Source organism: Arachis hypogaea, chromosome 16, assembly GCF_003086295.3.
Source record: "Arachis hypogaea cultivar Tifrunner chromosome 16, arahy.Tifrunner.gnm2.J5K5, whole genome shotgun sequence".
Lineage (NCBI taxonomy): Eukaryota > Viridiplantae > Streptophyta > Magnoliopsida > Fabales > Fabaceae > Arachis > Arachis hypogaea.
Window position 1 is genome coordinate 141,013,451 of NC_092051.1, and position 22,037 is coordinate 141,035,487.

At 31.9% G+C, this 22,037-nt stretch overlaps 1 protein-coding gene and 1 long non-coding RNA gene across 6 annotated transcripts; one reads left to right on the forward strand and one right to left on the reverse strand.

Annotated features, from left to right (window-relative positions):
• Nucleotides 1-10,488: 10,488 nt before the first annotated feature.
• Nucleotides 10,489-11,878, reverse strand: LOC112754108 (uncharacterized). 2 transcript variants are annotated; one of them, XR_003178391.3, is made up of 2 exons: nucleotides 11,741-11,878; nucleotides 10,489-10,803 (listed from the first exon to the last, which is right to left on the reverse strand). It is a non-coding gene; the product is annotated as an uncharacterized lncRNA (long non-coding RNA). The 2 variants fall into 2 exon arrangements; XR_011873696.1 differs by having other exon boundaries at nucleotides 10,489-10,806; nucleotides 11,741-11,870.
• A 4,496-nt stretch (nucleotides 11,879-16,374) lies between these two features.
• LOC112755370 (tyrosyl-DNA phosphodiesterase 1-like) lies at nucleotides 16,375-21,007 on the forward strand. 4 transcript variants are annotated; one of them, XM_072221349.1, is made up of 11 exons: nucleotides 16,375-16,714; nucleotides 17,402-17,490; nucleotides 17,694-17,750; nucleotides 17,834-17,882; nucleotides 18,129-18,205; nucleotides 18,311-18,350; nucleotides 18,436-18,553; nucleotides 18,655-18,752; nucleotides 18,979-19,055; nucleotides 19,365-19,572; nucleotides 19,682-21,007. In XM_072221349.1, the coding sequence occupies exons 9-11, from the start codon at nucleotides 19,027-19,029 to the stop codon at nucleotides 19,691-19,693; spliced, it is 249 nt and encodes an 82-aa protein (XP_072077450.1). In that variant the 5' UTR covers nucleotides 16,375-16,714; nucleotides 17,402-17,490; nucleotides 17,694-17,750; nucleotides 17,834-17,882; nucleotides 18,129-18,205; nucleotides 18,311-18,350; nucleotides 18,436-18,553; nucleotides 18,655-18,752; nucleotides 18,979-19,026; the 3' UTR covers nucleotides 19,694-21,007. The 4 variants fall into 3 exon arrangements, 1 of the variants encoding a protein (XP_072077450.1); XR_003178982.3 differs by having other exon boundaries at nucleotides 19,232-19,572; XR_011874601.1 differs by lacking the exon at nucleotides 18,311-18,350 and having other exon boundaries at nucleotides 18,456-18,553; nucleotides 19,232-19,572.
• Nucleotides 21,008-22,037: the final 1,030 nt, after the last annotated feature.

A 22,037-nucleotide genomic window follows, 5' to 3' on the forward strand; every position in this document is an offset into this window, starting at 1 on the left:
ACTTTTAAGTCAAAAACCTTTAAAAATAATATTTTTTTAATTGATGGGGTCGAATTGGGAGAAATATTGGCTAAAAGTACTGCTTTTTTTGAAAAAAATGTAAAAAAAAATAAACGGACCACCCGTTTAGCCCGTGGGCTAGTCCGGTTAACCCATCATATTTTTGGGTTAATCGGGCTCAACCCATTTAGCATGAAATTTAAACGAGCTTAATTTTAGATGCAAAGCCCATTTTGACGGCCCTATCCCTTAGCACAAATAGTTTCATCAAATTTTTTATGCCATTGCTTAGGGACTTGTTTCAGTCCATATAAAGACTTAATTAATTTGCACACTTTATTTTCTTGACCAGTAACTATAGATCCTTCTAGTTGTTTCATATACACCTCTTTGTCTAATTCACCATTTAAGAAAGTTATTTTAACATTCATTTGGTGAATGACAAAATTAAAAAATGAAGCAAGTGCTATAAGCACTCTAATTGTAGCAATTCTTGCTACGGGTGCATATGTATCAAAGTAATCAATTCCTTCTTTTTGTGCAAATCCTTTAGCAATTTACTGTGCTTTGAACTTATCAACAGTTTCATCTACTTTCATTTTCTTTTTGAAAATCCATTTAGAACCAATGGCTTTTGACCCACGAGAAAGATCTACTAATTTTCAAGTGTTATTTTTCATTATTGAATCCATTTCATCTTGTATTGCTTCTTTCCAAAAATCTAAATCTCGAGGCCTTATAGCCTCTTCATAGGTCGTCTCAGGATCACCTTCCATATGAAGGCATATAGGTATAATGCTATCTATTGATTCTCCTGTCCCTATCACAAGGAATATAAAAAAATCTGGTCCATAAGTTTTTGCTTTTCTGATTCTTTTACTTTTTTTAACTTCAATTTTTTCAACGGGCTTATTTTCTACATTTTCTTCTATTTCTAAGTGAATTTTATTTTTAGGTCATGGAGCTGAATTAAATCTATCCTCTAGAAAAATTGCATCTCTTGATTCAATAATTGTATTAGTAGAATATGATTCATTAGATTCAATAATTACAAACCTATAAACTTTACTATTCTCAGCATATCCTAAGAAGATACATTCTATACCTCTTTCTCCTAATTTCTTTCTCTTAGGTTTAGGAACCTTTACTATTGCTCTACAACCCCAAAATTTAAGATATTTTAGATTAGGCTTTTTATTCTTCCAAAGTTCATATGGGGTTATTTTATTCTTTTTATTGGAAATTCTATTTAAAATATAACAGACAGTTAACATAGCCTCACCCCAATAACCTTTTGCTAGACTAGAATAAAATAGCAAAGCATTAACCATTTCTTCCAGCATCCTATTTTTTCTTTCAACAATACCATTCTATTGTGGAGAATATGGTGCAGTGGTTTGATGAATAATACCAGTGGACTCAAAATAACTAGGATTATAATATTCTCCTCCACAGTCAGAACTTAAGCATTTAATAAAGGTTTAATGCTGTAATTCAACTTCGGTTTTAAAAATCCTAAATTTACCCAAGACTTCATATTTAGAATGTATCAAATATATATAGCAATATCTACTAAAATCATCAATAAAAATTACAAAATATTTCTTTCCACCTATAGTAGGCCAACCATGCAAATCACATACATCAGAATGTACTAATTCTAATAATTTAGAATTTCTTTGTACTCTTTGAAAAGGAAGTCTTGTTATTTTGGTTAACATACAAGTTATGCATACAGTTGAATTTTTAATTTATGAAAATTAACATGTCCTAAACGATTATGCCATAAATCAAAGGACTCAGCACTATAAATAGAAACATTTTTTTTTATAAGGCACGGGGCCAAGGGCCCAAAAGAAAAAAACTAACTAGAATATCTTGGAAACTTTATCCCTCTACAGTCAGCGTCCAGGGAACAAAAGAGGAAGGGAGGGGCATCTTCAAAGCAACTCAATCCACGGGGAGAGAGGTGCGCGTGCTTTGCAAGGTCATCAGCTGCAAAATTTGCTTCTCGGAATATGTGGTTCATCTAAAAAATTTCAGGTTTCGCTAGAAGGCGCTTGATCTCCTTCACTAGGGAGGTACTTGAATGGCGGGAGGTAGAAGCGCTGTGAATAAGGTTGAAGGCACACAGGAAATCTGTCTCTATAACAAGTTTTCTTAGCCCCAAATCAATTGTGAGTTTTAATCCCACATAAATTCCCCAAAGCTCAGCTATGGTTATGGTTACCGTACCGATGTTAAACATAAAGCCTACCTTGAGTCTTCCATCTACATCCCTTAAAAGTCCTCCACAAGCACCGCTTTCAGAATCTGTGTTGACCGAGCCATCAGTATTTAGCTTATACCAAGGAGACCAACCAATGTCGATAATCTTGGTCGAGGTAAGGGCTTTTCTGCTTTTATCAGTTTTTTGAAGAACTTCAAAATAGTGTTTGGCTAAGTTCTGGACTATTTTAGAAGTTCTAAGCTGTAAATGTCTGAATTGTTAAAAATTAAATCATTTCTGTTTCTCAAAGCTGCATTGCAGGCAGTAACAAATAAGGTAGGCCAAGCATTCCCATCCTTTCTTCGAACAGTCAAGCAAAGATTGTGCTTGAACTAATCCTAAAAGTTTTGGTTGAAGAACTTGCCTTGTTGACTACTATCAACGTTGCTCATCCAAATTTCACAGATATAGCGACAATCCCGGAGAACATAGAGCAGGGTCTTCTCTTGGCCAGGGCACCTGGGGCAACACTCGTTGCTGATAATTCCTATCCTTTTCCTCCTGGAATTTGTGAGTAAAGCCTCATGCATTGCTAGCCATGAAAAAATTTTAAGAAATTGTGGAATATTGAGCTTCCAAACATCTCTAAAATTTTTGTCTATGTTCTTATTATTTGAAAAATAGTCTTCATAGGCAGATTTAATAGAGAAATCTCCCTTAGGTTCTGGTAACCAACTAATTGTCTTCCTCTAAATCAGAATGAGGAGCTTTTATAATCTGGATTAACTCTAAAATCTCCTCCAGAAGGATTTGATTTAGTTTGATCTAATCCCAGTCTCCCTTTACTCTCGCATAAGCGGCCACCTTCTCATCATTACTATCCCCGTCAATGGGACTTATAGCAAAATTTCTTAGTGAGCCTATGTCTGGCACCCAATGATCGTTCCATAAGGATATCTTTTCCCCATTTCCAATTCTCCAAATGACATTAGTGCTGAATTAGTTCCAAATCTTTGTAATACCTCTCCAAGTATTCAAACTACTAGCTTTAGAAAGGACCTTAGGAATCGGCTGATTTTCACAACCATATTTTCCTTTCATAACTCTGACCCATAGGGATTGACTATCCTGAATAAGGCTCCAGGCTAATTTCATGAGGAATAAAGCATTTGTATCTTCCGCCTTTCGAATACCAAGTCCTCCCATATTCTTCGGCTTGTAAATAGTATTCCACTTTCTTAAATGGATCTTTTTGTTCGCTTCAGTTTCACCCCAAAGAAAATCTCTACAAATCTTGTCTATTTGATTGCAAACTTCCTTCGGAATCTTCATGGTTTACATCACGTAGTTAGGGATAGATGTCAAGACTGATTGGATGAGGGTGCACCTTCCTGCAAAAGAGAGCGTCTTTATATTCCAGCTAGAAAGCTTAGCCTTCATTTTGTCGATGATGAATTGAAAATGTTGCTTGTTACACTTCTTATGAATGAGGGAAACACCAAGGTACTTTTCTAAGTTGCAAGTTAGGTTGATGCCCAAATGTTGACTGAGCTCCTGCTTGATGGTGTGATTTACGTTCTTTGAGAGAAAAACACAATATTTTTTGAAAATTAACCCTTTAGCCAGAGCTATCACAGAGAACCTTAAGTGTTTCTCTTATGACATCTACTTGATCATTACTAGCTTATGAAAATAAGACTAAATCATCTGCAAAGCAAAGATAAGAGAGTTTAGGCCCATTCCTAGATAGCATAATAGGTTTCCACTTTCTATCGTTAACTAGAGAGTTAATAAGGTGGGAAAGTCTCTCAACGCAAAGAACAAAAAGGTAAGGTGAGAGGAGATCTCCCTGTCTAATGCCTCTGGAGGGATGAAACTCTTCTAATGGAGACCCGTTCCAAATAAGATTCATAGTTGGCGCAGTTATGCAATACTCAATGATACTGATCAAGCTCTCTGGTAACTGTATCTCCTTGATGGTATGTAAGATGAAATCCAATTGAGCCTATCATATGCCTTCTCCAAGTCATTCTTGATTGTCATAAGGCCTTTTTCGCAATTCTTTGTCCTCATAGAATGAATCACTTCTTGAGCTATCAAAATATTATCTGCACTAACCCTTCCCGAAACAAAACTAGCTTGAGTATTAGCAATAAGAAAAGACATATGAGATTTTAGCATTTCTACAACAATCTTAGAAATAATCTTATAGACAACATTGCAGAGACTAATAGGCCTAAACTGAGTAAAATTCTCAGGAGCAAAAACTTTAGGAATAATAGAGATGAGAGTCTGGTTAACATTCACGATATTCCTAGGTTCCTGAAAAATAGACCGAACCCAAGTAACCAAAGAGTCTTTAATAGTGTCCCAAGAGAATTGGAAGAATTTAGCTGGAATTCTATCTCTCCTTGGGGATTTCCACCCTCCCATATTGAAAATAGCTTTCTTGATTTCCTCCTCAAAGATGTCCTTTTCTAGTTCCTTGATATCTTCCTCCATAAGCCTAGGAAAGAAATCTGTCAAAGGAAAAGAAACACAGGTCTGATCAGAAGAATACAAATTTTTAAAAAAACATACTCCCATATTCTTAAGTGTAACAGGATCCTCAATCCAAGAACCGTGGCTGTTCATAAGGGATGTCACTCGATTCCTTCTTCTGCGACCATTCGCTTTTTGATGGAAATATTTAGTGTTTTTGTCCCCAAACTGAATAGTATTACACCTCGACATTTGTTGCCAATAGCTTTCTTATTGGATGGAAATGTCTTCATATTCCTTCCAAATATCTTTCTGAAGTTTATCTAGGAAGGGGTTGTGACCAAAAGATAACTTCTTATTAATGCCATCCATACAGAAAAGTATACGATTCCTCTTTAGGATGATATGACTAAAGACTTCTTTATTCCAAACCTTTGCTTTTTCCGTAAAAGAAGCTATGTTGAGGATAATGTCTCCTTTTTTATCCCAACTATTGTCTACTAGCTCCTTATAATTGTCATGGAGAATCCAAGGGGCTAAGAACCTAAAAGGCTTCGTTCCTCCATAATTATTGTTCTAATTAAAGTACAAAAGAAGGGGGAGATGATCTGATTTCAGTCTCGAAAGATGTTTAACACATGCATTAGAAAAAACATTAACAAAATCTACATTGCAAATAAATCTATCTAGTCTGCGTTTTATGTTTTCCCGCTGCCAAGTAAAGGGTGGCCCGTTAAAACCCAAATCGCTAACACCATAATTAAGGATACAAGAATAAAATCTGTTGCTATCTTGAAAGAGATTTGTACTTCCTCCTGTATCGTTTAACGATAATATGGAGTTAAAGCCCCCCTAAGCACCATGGTCCTGATATATGAGGAGCTAATCTTTTCAGGGATTCCCATAAAGTCCTTCTATTTGCTGGTTGTGGGCTGCCATAGACAGCAGTGAGCCACCAGGTACTAACTTGCTGGTAGCAAACCTTCATGTGTATGAATTGATTGTGAATATGCATAGGTTCAATCTCCCAATGAGACTTTTTCCAGAGGCACCATATACCTCCCGCAAAGCCACTCGCCTCACTTATGCACCACGAATCAAATCCCAACTTCTTGATAATATTTTCTGCTTTTGGATCTGACACATGAGTTTCCAAAAGAATGCACAAGTTAGCTCTATATCTGAAAGCAAGATCTTTAATAATGGAAGGGAACACTTTAGCAGCGGCTCATCTACAATTCCAGATTAAGTTATTCATAAAAACTAAATAGAAAAGAGGTAGAACTCATCCTGATAACAAGAAGACTCAAGCCTCCATAGGCTTTGGACTTGATAGAGAAGGCTCCATATCTACTTTTCGTCTTGACAGCTCCATTTCCTCCATATCTGTAAAAGGATCACCCTCTCCAGGGCCAGGGGGTTTATTTGCTGTTGTAACTTCCTCTGGATCCTTAGCTCCCCCTCCCATGATAGAGGAAATAAGAGAGTTAGTGACGCTATCATTAATGTAAGCTACATTGCTGTACTCGCCATATTGATATTTTTTGGCAATCTCTTTATTCAGTCTGCTGAAGCTTCGCCAGTAATCGCTGTGGTCATTTTTGTTTTTCTCATTTTGAACTCTCCTTGCATTGCTTGTCGAAGGATCAGTGACCTGTGAACTAGCATTCACAAGGTCTATTTGGTTTGATTGCTTGGGCTGACTTTGAATGGGCTGTTTCTTCTTACTGATTTCAGTGGGCCTTCCTTTTGCATGAGAGGAGGAAGCCTTAGATTTTTGCTGATTTTTTTATGGCCCAAATTTTTGGGTATAGAATCTGAGTGCTGTTGGATTTTTCCTTTTCCTCTTTAGTCTCTTTATTGTTATTGACGTAGTATTCTTGTTTCCCATAATAATTGCTTTGATTTTCCTCTACGTAATCCTCTGAATTAATCCCTTCTAAAGCATGAAATCTGCTTGACTGAAATCTTTCCTTTTTTTTTTCATATTAGAATCTTCCATCTTCGACTTGTATCTTCTTTGATTTCTTTTTACTAGCATCCGAGGACCAAAAGGACTTTCCTCTTTGGGGAAAGATTATTGCCTTTTTTTTTCTTTAGGATCTTGATTACTCCCATCAATCTCCTGATTTCCCTCCTTTGAAGATTCTTCCCCGAAACTGTGTTCCTGCTCCAACGGCTCCTTTCTATTTCTGTTTGGGTTACCACCACCACATTCCTGGTTGCTCCGATCAACCTCCATGACAACAGCTACCACTTTTTCGATTAGATCTTCAAAAATTTCATGACAATTTTCTACCTTATGCCCATACCGTCCACACTTAAAGCAAATCTGGTGGAGACCTTCGTATTCAAGCTTGAAGTCTTTACCAAGAGCTGAAATATATGGAATTAATTTTTTATTCAAATCAATTTCCATACATATCCGTGCAAACTTGCCTCTAGAATGGATAGAGGTGAGTTCATCAACTTTGAGCATGGTACCCAAAGCTTTCCCAACTTTCCAGAGAAAATATTTGTTATAGAGTTCCGCCGAAAGATTAGGGATCTGAATCCAAACAACAACCTTTTGGATATTTACTTCCTGTGGTACAAATAGCAGTCTCCATCTCTGGATCAAGAGGTAGTGATCTATAATCATCCATGGCCCTTTAAACAAAGCGTTGGAGTAATCTTCTTGGTTAAAGAATCTGACAAGGAAGAAATTTTCTTCCAAATCCATAACTCTGACTACATCTTTCTTTGCCCATCTTTTGCTTACCCACCTCTCCATAGCCTGGAGATTAAGGTTCTTTTCCAGGGGTTTGACAATCAAAGATCTCTTCCATGGACGACACCAATCCTCATATTCTTCTAGCGACACTTCTATGTTCGGCTTTGGATTGAAAGGAGTTTCTGTCTCTGAACTAGCATCAAAGGACTCCTTCTCCTGCACGTATTCCTCAGCGACCATATCTGCAGTTTCTTTGGGATTGAGCTTGTCAAAACCATTATCAACTACCATGTCATGGTATGAAACCTTGCGGGTCGCTGCCTCTAGTGGGCTGTCTTCTAGGGCTTCCTCCTGCTGTATGGGTGGTGGCATATTTGCTTCCGCATTCTAATTTGGAGATTCTTCCATGGTGACTTCTGCATTGATTTTTCACATATCCTCGTGCATCTTGATCTTTTTAGTACTCCTTGCCACCAGATCCTCCTCTTCTGGTGATCTCTTTTCTAATTCAGAGGTTTGCGTTCATGAGAGAGTCCAGTTTTTTCCCTAGTTTTCAATCTATAATTTAGAAACATTATTATTATTAATAGTATTTACAACATTTAATTTAAACATATTCTCACATAGATATCCTTTACCCACAAACACTCCACCCTTAGACAGAATAAATTTGTCTCCTTCAAATACAAATTTAAACCCATACTTATTAAGTAAAGGTACAGAAACTAAATTTTTTCTAACTTCGGGTATATAATATACATCAGTAAGAGTAAGTACTCTTGCGAAAGTGAATTCAAGTTCTACAGTCCCTTTGCCCATTACTTAAACAGTTGATGCATTTCTCATACAGAATAGTCTCATTCTCTTCTTTAAATGTCTTGAAAAAATCTCTATTCTTGCAAACATGTCGAGTTGCACCAGAGTCTATCCACCATGATCCAATATCTTCAATCATGTTGATCTCATAAATAACAACAATAAGATTATCTTTTATTGTGGTATCATTTTTCTCTTTCTTCTTTTTTAAGAAACGACATTCTTTCTTAAAAAGTCCTTGTTTTCCACAATGAAAATAATTTCCTTTCTTTTTATTCTTTCTGATATCACCATTGTTACCTTGAGATTTATTAAAATCTTGGTATCTTTTCTTGTTGGACTTGTTGGATTTTCCATCTTCCATTACGTGAAGATTAGCATGAATATTTTGCTCTTTAGTATCGTACGATACTCTTCTTCAAGACGAAGGTGATTGCTTAATTGCTCAAAAGAAATATCATCTTTTTTATGTTTCATAGTTCTTTTGAATTCTTTTCATGATGGAGGGAGTTTGTCAATAATTGAAGATACAATAATGGTATCATCCATGTGCATGTTATGTTGCTTAAAATACGCTCAATTTCATGCAGTTGTTCCATGACAGATCTACCATCAACTATCTTATAATTATTAAAGCAAGTGACAAAAATTTCTTAATAGTTGCGTTCTTGGCCATATATTTTGCATCTAATTTGTCCCATAGTTCTTTTGCGCTCCAAACATTTTGGTAGACATCAAACAATGCATCAATCATGCCATTGAGTATGTGCCTGGTGCATATATAGTCATCGTTGTCCCATTTTTGCCTGGCTCGGATTTCTGCAATGGCCTCCCCTTCTACTTCTGGAGGTCTTGGTATAGTAAGAACATAGGCCACTTTGCATCTTCTTTTGCCATCGTATGAAATATTCACCATCAAATCTTTCTAATTTGACGAAATCCGAGGTCTTCTCCTTAATTGATGCAGTGGCCATTTTGTTTTATTGGTGAAATATTTAAGCCTAAAGATTGTGAGTTACGGGAGAAGTAGTAGAGGAGGAAATAGTGAATCAAATAGCGCAATTCTTCAAGGCGTGTGTTACACACACTTTCCTTTAGGCTTAGCTCGCTCCCACCAATGTACAATGGTGTGTAAAATAAGTTACTGACGAATTTCATGCAGGATACAATGAAGAACACTTGACTTGTTTATGCACATACACAGTCAAGCCTTACACTAAATGATAATTTACAGAATAATATTCTCTATTCTTTCTTTTGCGCATAAAGAAAGTGTTGAGATAGATGTCCAGCAATAATGAAATGAGGAAAATTTATAGGTATGGAGTACATATAACATGCAACTACGTATTCAACAGATACAACTTTTTAAATAATTATAATCTTTCAACAGGCATAACTTTTGAATAAGTTACAACTCTATGAAGAGATGTAACTCTTCAAAATAACTTTTCACATATTTTAAAAATATATCTTACATAATTTTTATTAATTATTTTTTATTTATTATGAATTCTAATAAAATAGATAAAAAAATTTAAAAATTATTATTTTTTTAATAATTTTCTATAAACAGACACGTTGTTGTAGTTAATAGTATATAAGAATATTGTAATTAATAAATTTTAAATAATAAATTTAAAAAATATATAATATGTCCACTATTTATTATTGTTGAAAATGTACCAACTAATGTTATATTTTTTTAAGGATTTTATCTAACATCAAAATTTTTTAAAATTTAATTGTTATCTTATTCCTTTTGATAATTTATTGTAGAGTATGTTTTCTCCCCCAAAATGAAACTAGCTATAACATAAAACAAAGATCCGTACCATTCGTAATTGTAGCTATTACAACTTACAAGCCTGTGAAAGTTTATTAAAAAATGATTCACCATGCAATTAATTAGGCACCTTAAACCAATTAATTAATATATATTTATAAAACAGACTCAACAACAAAATTGAATCTAATACGAATCAATTATAGCTTAAATAATATATTTTTTCTATATCTATTTAAGAGGTTGTAAATTTAAATTTTCCTATCTTTGATAAAAAAAAAAAAAAAAACAAAATTAAATTTAATACCTTTTAAGTTATACTTTTTACATCTTTAACCATTAAATTATAATTATTTTTGGTATTTATTGTGTCATATATAAACACATAATTTATAATGATTCTAATATTTTAATTTAATATATTATATTGATTAAAAGAACAAAGTACCTGACATCATCATCTTATATTATTACACAAGGTAATAAGCAGGCATAAATTACAACTTTTATATTCATACAAATAGTAAGTACATACATCATTCTTTATTTAAGAAATAGTAGTGATAGATAAAAATTAAGCACCATTTTTTAAGAACCATGACAATTACTGTACGTATACACAAATGCCAAAACTAGGACCAAAGCCATGACTATAATCACAAACCCTTCCACAAGGGGACTGCTCGCAATTCCAATCCAATACACAAAAATCAATGCAATAATCTTGAAGCAGTTTTCTTCCCAATGACGTTATTAGTCCATTATTAAAATCATTCCCAGAAGATGATGATGCCGCTGCTGCTACAATAATTTACAACCACCGTCAAGTTATTATTAGTCCCCAGTAGTAGTTTACTATTTTACATATGGAGTTATCTATTAAGTTTAGCTAATAAAGTAAAATATATACTAGTTAAAATTTTAATATATTTTAAAAATTGTTTTTTATAGGTTAAATTATTCATTTATTTTATATAATTTTTTTAAATTTTTCTACTAATTTCAAATTTATAATTAAATTTTATTAACGATAAACATTATAAAAATATTTTTATCTATTTTACATATTAGTAATTAGCAAATATGCTTAACACATTTTTTGGAATAGAAATAATATATGATTATAAATTTAAAATTAATATTAAGATTCAATTAATAATTTTAAAATATAAAAATTTAATTATAAATTTAGTAAAATAAAAAAATTAAATAATAATTAAATATTTTTTATTTTATCAAAGTTTCTTTTGATTTCTTACTTTTTGTTTTTTATTAATATCTAATAAGATACTTATCAATAACAAAATTACACATACATACGCCATATATATATATATAAAACATATACTCTAATCTATGGATTTGAATTCTCTAATTTTGAATTTTACTTTAGAAGGTAAAGATTATTTCATAAGTGAGACTAAGAAAAAACATGAGAGAGAAAACATTCAATAGTGAGAGATCTCACTTTGAGAGTCGTCACTCAAATAAAGACGTTTAAAACGTTTTTTTTTTAAAGATGTTTTTTATAGATACAGTTCTACCGTCTGAAATATGAATAAAAATATTAATTCAGAATAAAAAGATTCATAACTTTATGGCTAAAGTTATAAATTTGTATGGTTATAACTACTTTTAAATAAGTTGAGAGAGAGAATAAGGATCTACTTTAAAATAGTTTTTTTTTTTTTTTAAATAACTGAGTTGTTTAAGAGAGAGAGAGAGGGGTACGTACCAGCGAGATAAGAAGGCGCACAGAGCAGCAAAATAACCATAAAAGTAATTATTATTAGCTTGTATTGTACCATGTTTGGATCCTACTAAAAGTTGCATATGCTGAACTCCAATTTATAGTAGCCTACTCCAACTTAATTAAAGCTTTAAAAATAATGCAACTGGGTCGCGAGAATAAATGAGCTTATACTTATAGGATTGAAAATTAAAGGGTTGATTTCTTGAAGTTGACTTTCATATTAATCATATGCTCACGTTACATTTTTATATTATTATTATATATTTAAAAATAATGCAACATGGCCAATATAACGCGCGAAAGTAATGGTACTACCTGTTTAGGGTCTGTTTGAGAAGTTTGAAGAGTAATTTTTGTGAGTTTTTAAATTATGAAAAGTAATAGTATTAATGTATAGTGCAATTTCTACAATTAAATTATAGTTTTTTAAAAAGCTATTTAAGAGTTTATAGAAAAGTTAAAACAAAATACTTCTCTTATACTACTACTACTTTTTATTATATTTCTATAAAATAAGCACTTTTAGAACTAAAATCTCAGATACAAAATAACTTATGTATAAATTACTTTTAATATAGTCATTTATTGTTTAAACTATTTTTTTCAAAGGCGGAGCTACATTGTAACAAAGGGGGCAATGACCCTCCTAATTTTAATTTTTTACATGTAAATTACAGTTTAGTCCCCCTCAAAATTTTATTTTAGTCTTATTTTATTATATAAATATTTTTGGCCCCCTCTAATCTTTCATCTAGCTCCGCCCCTGATTTTTTCAAAAAAAACTTAATTAAATTGTTTATCCAAATTGGACCTTAGTGAATTGCAAATTAAAAAGATTTCATTTGTCGTTAAAATTGATTTTCTTATTAGCTTTCGGATACCGCATTATATAAAGTTAAGCCCCATTTTAGTCCTATTGTCGAATTACATTAATTTAGTCTTTGATTTTTCATTTACTATAATTTGATCTCTAAATTTAAAAAAAAATACTAATATAATCTCTCATGTATTCTTTGTCATTGAAACTTGACGTTTTTAGTGACGTGACTTAAATAAACTTTGTCATACTAGACATATTAAAACGAAGTCATCATACGCATTTTGGCGCTATAAAAAGCATTAAACGATGTTATTTGAGAGTTATGATAAAGAACTTAGTTATGATGACAAGATTGTTCAAACCCTCAAATAATTTTGTTTAATATCTTTTTTAACGTCAAAATGCGTACGACATCATTTTAATGTCTAGTGTGACAAGATTTGAGTCGCATCACTAACAGCGTTGAATTTTGATGACAAAAAATACACGAAAGACTCCATTAATGCACTTTTTGAATTTAAGAAACTAAATTATAGCAATTAAAAAATTAAAAATAATCAGTGTAACTTGTCAATATCAGATACCAAAATAAAATTTAACTCCATTTATGACACCATTAAACTCCAAAATAATATACTAGTGATACTTATACATGAGTGTGTGTTTTTCTCTTTTACGCTTGATACTTATACACGTGTTTTTCTCAAAATTACGCTTGAAACTCTTCAATAACTTTTAGTAGTACCTAAAATAGCTTTTTCTATGGCATTATTCATCCTCACTAAAACCACCATTGCCCCGATTCGTAGAAGCTTGATGGCAACAATTTAGGCACCACATAGCAACAAGTACCTCTTAGCTTCTTGTTCAAATTTTGGGGATGGATAAATTAGCTAATATAGAATCAGTCAAATCCAAAGAATGGAGACAACATGGCCACTCCATTCTATATCTCCAAACCTTCAAAAACAAATATTTTTATTGCAATCATTTCCATGAAATGTGGATTAAAATTCAATTATTCTCTATTAATTTTTCCAAAACCTGGATTCGAAGTCTAAAATCTCATACTACAAGAAACGTGTGCATTATTGTTGGAATCATTATTGGGGGTTGGGGCCATGTTCATTTTCACTAATAATTACCATTGAATTGTACATTCTAATGCTTAGATTTGACACTAAAATAAAACATAAAAGTCGTATAATCGGTGCGAAATATTACCGTCGAATTTTTCGATAATAAATCAACTTAATAAAATGCATCATTTTACTTAAAGAACTTCACATTATAATTTAATTATTTCAATGTTAGATCCAATGTAAATTAAGATCTTACATTCGAATTTATGACTCTCCTCCTCATTTCTTGATACAATCTCTGTTCAAGTGACATTTTCCAGTCTACCCAATGGCGATGATTAGAAATAACCAAAAAACACAACTGCCATAGTATTTGGTGTAGCAAGGGGTTATTCTGCATTAAAATCGCCACAAAATTGTTTTGTCACACCTCATGGAGTCATGGGGAACCAATTGTCCAAACGTCACTTTTTTTTTTTCTTCTTAGGTTATTCTCTAATTAGGCTGGTCTATTACTAATTGAGAAAATTTAGGAAATCAGTATTTTCATTAAAATTTGGCCAGCACTTAACTAGCAAAAGAAAAGTGAGTAATCTCACACCATTCGATATAATCTCACACTATTAAAAATATTAATGATCGCTAATTGATAGTTACAAATCACAAAATTTGTTGGATCCCTAACACTTCTCTTACTAATTTATCAGTGATCAATAAATAATTGTATACACAAAACAAGATTTAAATTCCCAGCACTCTAAAATATTTATTAGCGGAGGTTTTATGAAGATAAGAAAAGATGATAAGAGAAAAAGATATATAGTGTGTAGTTTCTATTTAGATAGAAGTTCTTGTCATCATATGAAATTGATATTTAAGAACCATTAGTTAGATAATTTAACAAATTTGACTAAATTATTGTCTAGCAATTTGATTAAATTATTATCTAACAATTTTTAACTATCAACTTCATATAAAAATAAAGACAAATATACGTGAACCTTTTTGTTTTTATTTGTTTCTATTAATATTCTTGTATAGTTGGTTTATATGAGCTTGTAAGAATGCTTTTGTTGGTTTTGCTCTCTTTTTATTTAAAACAGATCAAAGAAAATATAAGAGTGAATACCCATTCGACCCCTGATAATTATCTCGAAAGGACAACGAGGCCCTCAAGAAAAAAAAAATCTAATCCGGCCCCTGATAATTTTTTTTTGAGACTGATTAGTCCCTGTGCCAAAAAAATAATATTAATTTCTTTTTGGCACAGGGGCCTCGTTGTCCTTTCGAAGTAATTGTCAGGGGTCGGGTTGGTTTTTTTTTTTGTCAGGGGCTGGGTTGGGATTTTTTTTTGTCGAGGGCCTCGTTGTCTTTCGAGGTAATTGTCAAGGGCTAATTTGGGTTTTTCTCAAAATATAAAGAAGAAAAAAAATTAATATTAAAAAAATAACATAAAGTGTACTTAGGCGTTAAGTTGTCATCATACGTTGTAAATAACAGTTTTTTATTTCATTCAAAATTTTCGATTAATTTAAGGATTAATAATATTTATTACTTGATGTTTATATTAGAGATGGCAAAATTTTTTGAAATGTGAGAATCATTATGAATGAAAATTTGATTGTGTAAAATTTTTTTTTGTAGGGATAGACGGGAACAAAATTTTTTTGAGATAGGCATGGGATTTGAGTGAGAATTCTCGCCCCGTCTCTAATTATTTTCGAAATTCATAAATTTACTTAATTGTCTTTAATAATTTATTTATTTTCGTATATGATTTTTAATCATTTCACATGCTGCACATAAGTTTTTAGTATTTCACATGCTACATGTATAACTTTTCAATTCAAAGATCCCAGTCCATTTATATTCCATCCAATCTCTCTGCAGTTACCTCCTCGCCACTCTCCCTTCTCACCGCACCGCAACCTTCAACGCGCCATTCTCTCTATTGGCGGCATTCTTTCTCCTCTTTGAGGGTGCATCCATGCTCCTTTTCGCAATTCTGCCATCGTGTCCATCCATTCTTCTCTTCACTGCCATGTTTCCCACGTCGTCAACTCTTCTGCCTCGCCATCGCGTCCTTCCACCGCGTCAGTTTAAAAGAAGTTGTCGCTTGCCGTTTAGCATTTTTGTATAAAATCTTATTATTTTTATATAGGATGGATACTTACAGCTCTGTTCCTATAAAAATTAATGATCAATTATGAGAATGGGACTCTGTAGACAATAAAACTGTAGAAAATAGAAATAGAGACAATATTCCTCACAATGGAAATTTAAAATGAAAACGGAGAATAAATTTAAAGACAGAGATGGAAAGCAAGGAGACATCTCTCGTCACCACTACAAGAAATAATGTAATTATCGACGCCAAAAATCGACGGCCAAACTTTCCGTCGATATTTTTAGACGGCTTGACGTCGATAAAATAAAAAAAGAAATTATTAAAAATAAAATATTAAAATCGACGACAATGTTGTCTATTATTTTAGCAACTTTCAACACCTTCTTCTTATCATCACATTGCCAATGAGATAATGGGGGGATAATTGTTTTTCTTTAAAATCGACGGATCAGTTGTCTATTTTAATAATTATAATATCAACAACTTTCGTCGTCGATAAATTTAAATGATGAAAATCTTCTTTTAAAATAGGATGAAGGGTGTAAATTTATTATATAAAATAGATGGTTAATATGTTGATTTTTGTTTTAACTAAAATCAACGAACTTACGGTCGATTTTTATCAACAAAAAAATTATGCCCGCGCTTATTACCCGCGTCTTTCGTTTCGATCAATTTCCCAAACATTAACCCCAAACCTCCAGAGAATAAAGTTCAGAGTGAAACTGCTGCTGCTTCTTCTTCTCCAACGCTTGAGAGTAGAGACCAAGGACGGAGTCACCGTCAGGAAGAGAGACAGAGAGTAGATCAGTAGAGCTTTTTCTTCTCCGACGACTGAGAAAACCCGCCGTTCTCCGTCGGAGAGCAGAGCTTCTTCTTTTTCTCCTCCTCCTCCACTGAGCCCGCCGCCGCGCCATCTTGTTCATGTAAGTTTCTCTCAGTCTCTCTGATTATTATACTTATTTTTGCAGTTGTTGTATCTACTATTTTCATAATGAAATTCTGAATTTGTGTTTGTTAATAAAAATCACATCAATATTACTGAAACCTAGTTAGCATAATCAATTCATCACATTTCATCAATCGCTTCGTCTCTCTGTGTCGTTGCTGCTGCCTTCAATTGACCGTGCTCAATCAAAATCAGTTACTCTCTCTCTTTCGTTCTTCAATTGATTTTTTTTCATCAATAAAAAATTTGCTAAGCATTTGTAGATGATTCACTACTTTTCTCAATGATATAGGTCTTCAATTCAAAGATTGATGAAGAAAGAAAGGCATTCCGGGTGTTATCACTACTTTTGTTCATTTTTCTGTGTTATCCTGCAATTTTGTATTCTTTCTTCATGACTGACATGGATTTATAGGATTTTTCTCTATTTTCGGTGTTAGTTCTCTAATTTTTTATTAAGTTAGATTCAATGTGCAGATCAACTATATGTAACCTCGTTTTATGCTGAAGAAATCTATAAAGAACTTCAGTGTCTTGCAACGCTTTTTACTAGAGATATTAGAGACACTTTAAGCTTCTGCATAAAGGACATGTGAGTTATATAAAAAGTTTACTGATCATTTCTGATGCCATTGTGTTGTGAATTTTGTGTCACTATTTATAGGCTGGCAAGTACAAGTGGCAAACTTACAAAGAAGTGTACGAGGTGATACAGAAAGTTGGAAGCTCTATCCGCAGTTTGGTTACGGGCAAGTAAGTCACCTATGCTTATTTACCACAAAAGAAAACCTTTTTTTTTTCACTTCTTTTCATCAATGCTCTTGTATGGTACTTTTTTGATGATGCTCCTATCTTTTCATGAAGAGCTTAGAAATGATCATTTAGTTATTTTATTTTTCTTAGGGAAGAATCATCTCTTGTAATCTGAGATTAATCAATATGATGCCAATTTTCAGGGAGTAAAATGTGGTATCTATGGTGCCAATTGCCCTGGGTGGATAATAAGCATGGAGGTTCATTTTCATTTCTTCACTTTCACATTTTGTTTCGTCATCCTCTCAATGTTTCTTGTTGACTAAGTGCAACATAACTACAGGCCTGTAATGCTCATGGACTTTATTGTGTTCCTTTGTATGATACATTAGGTGAGTCCTTAACTTCTTTAGCATGACTAATCATTTAAAAGATCCCTTTAAGTTTGAATTCATTGTTCCAAGTTTAAAGAACACATAATCTCGTTGATAATAGATATACTATATCAGAAGCCTTAGTGTTTATAACTTTTGTTCCTACGTTCTTTTCATACCAATAATATCTTCTGTATTAGTATTTTAATCTTTATTTTTCAAAGTTTGACTTTTATTAGCATTTATATGTATGTGTATGCTCAGGTGCTGGAGCAGTGGAGTTTATTATATGCCTTGCAGAGATCTCAATTGCTTTTGTAGAAGAAAAGAAGATACCCGAGGTTCTTCTACTAAAATTATTTGTTACATCAGTGTCTTCTTACAAAGCATATTTTTTATTAAATGTGATCAATTCTTTTTATATATTTATTTCTGAAACTTCTCAGCTATTGAAGACATTTCCAAATGCATCGAAGTTTTTCAAGAGTAAGTTTTCACTGATTCTCTATACAGGTTTTCTAAAATGTCTCTATATTATAAAGAAGAAATCACATTTATTTCTTTTTTGTAGCATTTGTGGCTGGTTTTTAGGTATGCAATTCTCAATTGGAAAGTTATTCAAGCAGCAATCTCTTTGGCTGGCCAAACAGGAAGGTCTTCTTGTTTCTTTGGATTTGGCTAGTTTTGAGGTACTAACCACCACAATTTGTTTTTCTTCTTCTTTTATTATTTTCTTCCATGAAAAAATTAATGAAGCTAACTGTTTTCTAATACTTCTTTTTTTGACAAGATGGTGAGAAAATTTAAGCCACCACTTATGAAGTTATTGGAGTCTGGCAATATAGACCTCTGTTTTGCCAATCAGGATGAAGCAATGGAACTTTTAAGGTGAGGTGACTGTCATTTGGATTTGGATTTGGATTGTACCCTGCGGCATATAGGAGGTTCTTGAACCCCAAATGAATAAATAAACCATTTTCCATGCTATTAATTGTCATAATTTTCATATGATGAATAAATAAACCATTTTTCATGCTATTAATTGTCATAATTTTCATATGTATTTTCCAGTCTTTTTCCACTTTTTTGATACATTATTCCGTTGCTGCTGTAGAATTTCTAGCTAAGTATTGCAAAAGGGCTGTGGTAACTTTGGGCCATAATGGATGCATTGCTAAACATGATAAGGAGGTACGTAAATCACCTTAATTGTAATTTTTTCTGCTGGCTTCTTTCCCAATCTCATTCTCTTTTGCTTTGGTTGGAAAATGTGTAGTAGACTCTGCTGTGAAGTGTTTGCTATTGTGAATTGATCACTTGAGAACATGACTAACTATACAATCATGGTAATTTGGTTCACACTGCAGGAATTTATTCTCAAGTCATTGCCTCCCAATATAGTGCATATCAGGATCTGATTCATGAAGCTTTCCTGATGGGATTTTATTTTATTTAGTTTCTTGCATTAGATTTTATAGGCTTAAAATTTGCGTTTATCAGGAACGGGACTTGTAGTCAGGAGCAAGGAAGAAATGCAGCGGCACGCAAGCCTGGTCATTCTCAATCCGGTGAACACAATAATGCAGAGGCTATTCGCAATTTCCATATCCCTTCTGAAAAAATACCTTCCACTTTTCGACTTTTGCATGTGCAGCAGCTACCACCTTGGGCAAATACTTCTTCTGTTGCAATAGATGATGTTATTCAGGTAATGAAATCATGAAATGACTGCTGCAGGGCAGTGTTGACACTCTCAATCACTCAATCAAAAAATTTGGAACTACTTATTGATAAATTTCAATGCTTTTCATTGATAGGGGATATTCTAGTTGCCATCCTTTCCAACTACATGATAGACCTTGACTGATTGGTTCCAGCAGGGACGGACATTAGGGGAGACGAGTGGAGGCTTCGGTCCCAACTTTTTTTAAAAAAAATTAATAGTAGTAAATTATTAAGTATGATTTAATTTTTTAAAAAATTTATTTAATATTTAGTCTAGTATAAATAACGGTAAAGTATATTTTTTGTCCTTGAAGTTTGACAAAAATTTTAAAAATATCCCTAAATTTTATTTTGTTTCAATTTTGTCCCAAAAATTTTCGATTTGCATAAAAATATCTCTCAGACGACTAATTTTTCAAAAAATTTAAGATCGATTCAACAACAATTTCATAAGAACAACCCCTCAACACAAGAAAATCAAACATAATTTTCATGCATTATTGTTAGATTGGTCTTAAATTTTTTGAAAATTTAGCCGTCGAGAATATATTTAATACAAATTGAAAACTTTTAGGACAAAATTGAAACAAAATAAAATTTAGCGGTATTTTTGAAACTTTTGTCAAACTTCATGAACAAAAAGTATACTTTATCCTATAAATAATAGTCTAGTCCAATTTAAATATTAATGATTTCTAATATCTAAAAAGTAGGTAACAATATTAAAAAAATATAAAAAAGATATTATTACTAATATTTTTTAATTAAATAAAATTTTTCAAATCCCATAAAGTAGATTTTTTTTCTTGTGATCGTCTTTTTTTATTCATTTGGTATTAATTCTCTCTATTTCAACTACTACAACTGAAAGATCTTTTTTAGCTATGAATATTGTGAAGAATGACTCAAAAACAAAATAAAAGATGAATTTCTTATTAATTGTCTTTTAATTATATTAAAAAAAATGCTGAAAAATTTAATATAGATGCTATTTTCGATGAATTTTATAATGCCAAGAATCGAGTACTTCATTAGTAAAAAGTACACACATATTTTTTGTACTTTAAAATATATTCTCTATCGGTATATTTTTATAATACATCTTATATTATATAATTTTTTACATAATTTTTTAATATTATATATATCATTGGCCTCTCATAATAATATTTTTGGATCCGTCCTGATTCCAGGTAAGTTATTTGCGGGACCTCTTTGTGTTTTCCTTGCCCTTTGTGTTGTCAATTTGCCCTGTTTGCAGTCTGACTTTCATTTGTTCTTGAAATTGCACTCCAAATTTAACACATTGAGTGTGTGTTTGGATTACAGTTTGCAAACTAGAGTTTGCATAAAATTGATTTTGTAAAATTGATTTTGATGATAAGTTAGTTTGGGTTAACGTGATTTATGTTTGGTAATCTTTATATCAAAATTGATTATAGTAAAATAAATGTTGTTTGGATTATACTACTCAAAATCACTTTTAGATGAAAAATTACTAAAATAGACATCAATTTTATATACCTGCAAAATCAGAATACTATAAAAAATAATATAAAAAAATTTATCATATAAATAAAATAAATACAATAAAAAATAAAAATATAAAAGAGAATACTATAAATTTTATAATGTCACACAAAAAGAAAATATTTTATAATTTTTTTTTAATATTGTCAGTACTCTTTAATTTAGTATTATTTTAGACTATAAATTTTTATTATTTATGATTCTATTGTTACTTATAATTAATTTTTTATTTATTTTGTCCTTTTTTATAGGATCATAATTTATATTATTCAAAATTTTGATAATAAACGTAGTATATAATAATTACAATTACAAATTTTACAAATTTAGAATAAAAAATAAAAAAATTAATACAAAACAAAAATAGAGTACATCAAAGAATAGAAAAAAAATTATACAGATAAGAAATAATAAAAATTCCATAAAACCAACAACATATATCATATGAACAAAAAAATACATAAAACGTAAATAAAATTCATATGAATAAAATCAAATAAAAATAAAAAAATTTCAATTTGTTAGTGATTGAAATAAATCTGAACGATTTTGATGAAAAAAATTGGAACTAAAAAATTATGAAAAAGTAGGAAGAACACTGTGAAGATAATAGTTACTAGTATTATTCTTATAGAAGAAAATGAAGGGTAGGGTTGGTAAAAAAGAAATATTTTAGCTTCTCCTAAACGTGAAACGTGAAACGTGAAACGCAGAAGCTACAAATTTGAGCTTCTCCTAAAGGTAGGTTCAGAGGCAGAATCAATTCTGCGTTCACAAATATAAAAATTGCCAAATATCAAAGTGAAACTTTCAAGAAGCTCAAACAGGCTTCTCTCCTCCCCAACGTGTTTGCCAAACACACCCTGAAAAGTTGGCCCTTTTTTGTCCATTAATAACTGTATCATCACTTTTCTCCGT